Source organism: Manacus vitellinus, unplaced genomic scaffold (assembly GCF_001715985.3).
Source record: "Manacus vitellinus isolate BGI_N305 unplaced genomic scaffold, ASM171598v3 scaffold_147_pilon, whole genome shotgun sequence".
NCBI lineage: Eukaryota > Metazoa > Chordata > Aves > Passeriformes > Pipridae > Manacus > Manacus vitellinus.
In genome coordinates, this window is record NW_021939047.1 from 158,051 (window position 1) to 159,493 (window position 1,443).

General features: G+C 62.9%; 1 protein-coding gene across 1 annotated transcript; it reads left to right on the forward strand.

Moving 5' to 3' along the window:
- Nucleotides 1-781: 781 nt before the first annotated feature.
- LOC108638977 (calmodulin, striated muscle) lies at nt 782-1,265 on the forward strand. The gene has a single exon (XM_018068831.2). It carries the CDS (start codon nt 812-814, stop codon nt 1,259-1,261), a length of 450 nt encoding a protein of 149 aa, XP_017924320.2. The 5' UTR covers nt 782-811; the 3' UTR covers nt 1,262-1,265.
- Nucleotides 1,266-1,443: the final 178 nt, after the last annotated feature.

The window sequence follows — 1,443 nt, forward strand, 5'->3', positions numbered from 1 at the left end:
CTCCATTCCTGAAGCTCTCCCAGTTCCTTCCTCCTCCTCCAACACCCCAAAACTCCCCTGCCTGCTGTGCCAGGATCCAGCTGCTCCATTCCCGCCAGCTCAACCTCTCCCAGTTCCTACCTCCTCCGCCAAGACCCCAAAACTCCTGTTTACTGAGCCAGGGTCCGGCTCATCCATCCCCGTGGCTCAGCCTCTCCCAGCTCCTCTTCCTCCTCCTCCAACACCCCAAAACTCCCCTCTTTGCTGTGCATCCATCTGCTCCATTCCCGAGGCTCTCCCAGTTCCTTCTTCCTCCTCCAACACCCCAAAACTCCCCTCTTTGCTGTGCATCCATCTGCTCCATTCCTGAGGCTCTCCCAGTTCCTTCCTCCTCCTCCAACACCCCAAAACTCCCCTGCCTGCTGTGCCAGGATCCAACTGCTCCATTCCTGAGGTTCAACCTCTCCCAGCTCCTGCCTCCTCCTCCAACACCCCAAAACTCCCTGTTTGCTGAACCAGGGTCCGGCTCATCCATCCCCGTGGCTCAGCCTCTCCCAGCTCCTCTTCCTCCTTCTCCAACACCCCAAAACTCCCCTCTTTGCTGTGCATCCATCTACTCCATTCCCGAGGCTCTCCCAGTTCCTTCCTCCTCCTCCAACACCCCAAAACTCCCCTGCCTGCTGTGCCAGGATCCAACTGCTCCATTCCTGAGGCTCAGCCTCTCCCAGTTCCTTCCCCCTCCTCCTCCTCCTCCTCCTCCTTCTCCTCCTCCTGCTGCCGCCGCCTTAGGCAGAGGCAGCGCGGGACGTGCCGGGGCAGAGCGGGGAGCGCCATGGCCGAGCGGCTGTCGGAGGAGAAGATCGCCGAGTTCAAGGAGGCCTTTTCCCTCTTCGACCGGGACGGCGACGGCTCCATCACCACGCGGGAGCTCGGCACCGTCATGCGCTCGCTGGGCCAGAACCCCACCGAGGCCGAGCTGCGGGACATGGTGGGCGAGGTGGACGCCGACGGCAGCGGCACCGTCGACTTCCCGGAGTTCCTGTCGCTGATGGCCAGGAGGATGCGGGACACGGACGGCGAGGAGGAGATCCGGGAGGCCTTCCGGGTCTTCGACAAGGACGGCAACGGCTACATCAGCGCGGCCGAGCTGCGGCACGTCATGACCAACCTGGGCGAGAAGCTGACGGACGAGGAGGTGGACGAGATGATCCGCGAGGCCGACTGCAACAACGACGGGCAGGTCAACTACGAGGAGTTCGTCAGGATGATGACGGAGAAGTGACTCCCGGCCCGGCTCCGGCCCCGCAGGTGGGTTTGGCTCGTGGGACGGGGTCGTCCCACGCCCGCTGGATGTTCCCTGACATCCCTGAGAACAATAATGGAATGTCCCTCCCCCCGTGTCCTGGCGCTGCCGGTGCTTCCTTCGGCTTCTCCTTGGGATCCTGGATGGAAACAACCCCCCCC

What these genes read in the sequence shown, in the direction of transcription:
- LOC108638977 (XM_018068831.2), top strand. Translation starts at nt 812, where the DNA reads ATGGCCGAGCGGCTGTCGGAGGAGAAGATCGCCGAGTTCAAGGAGGCC.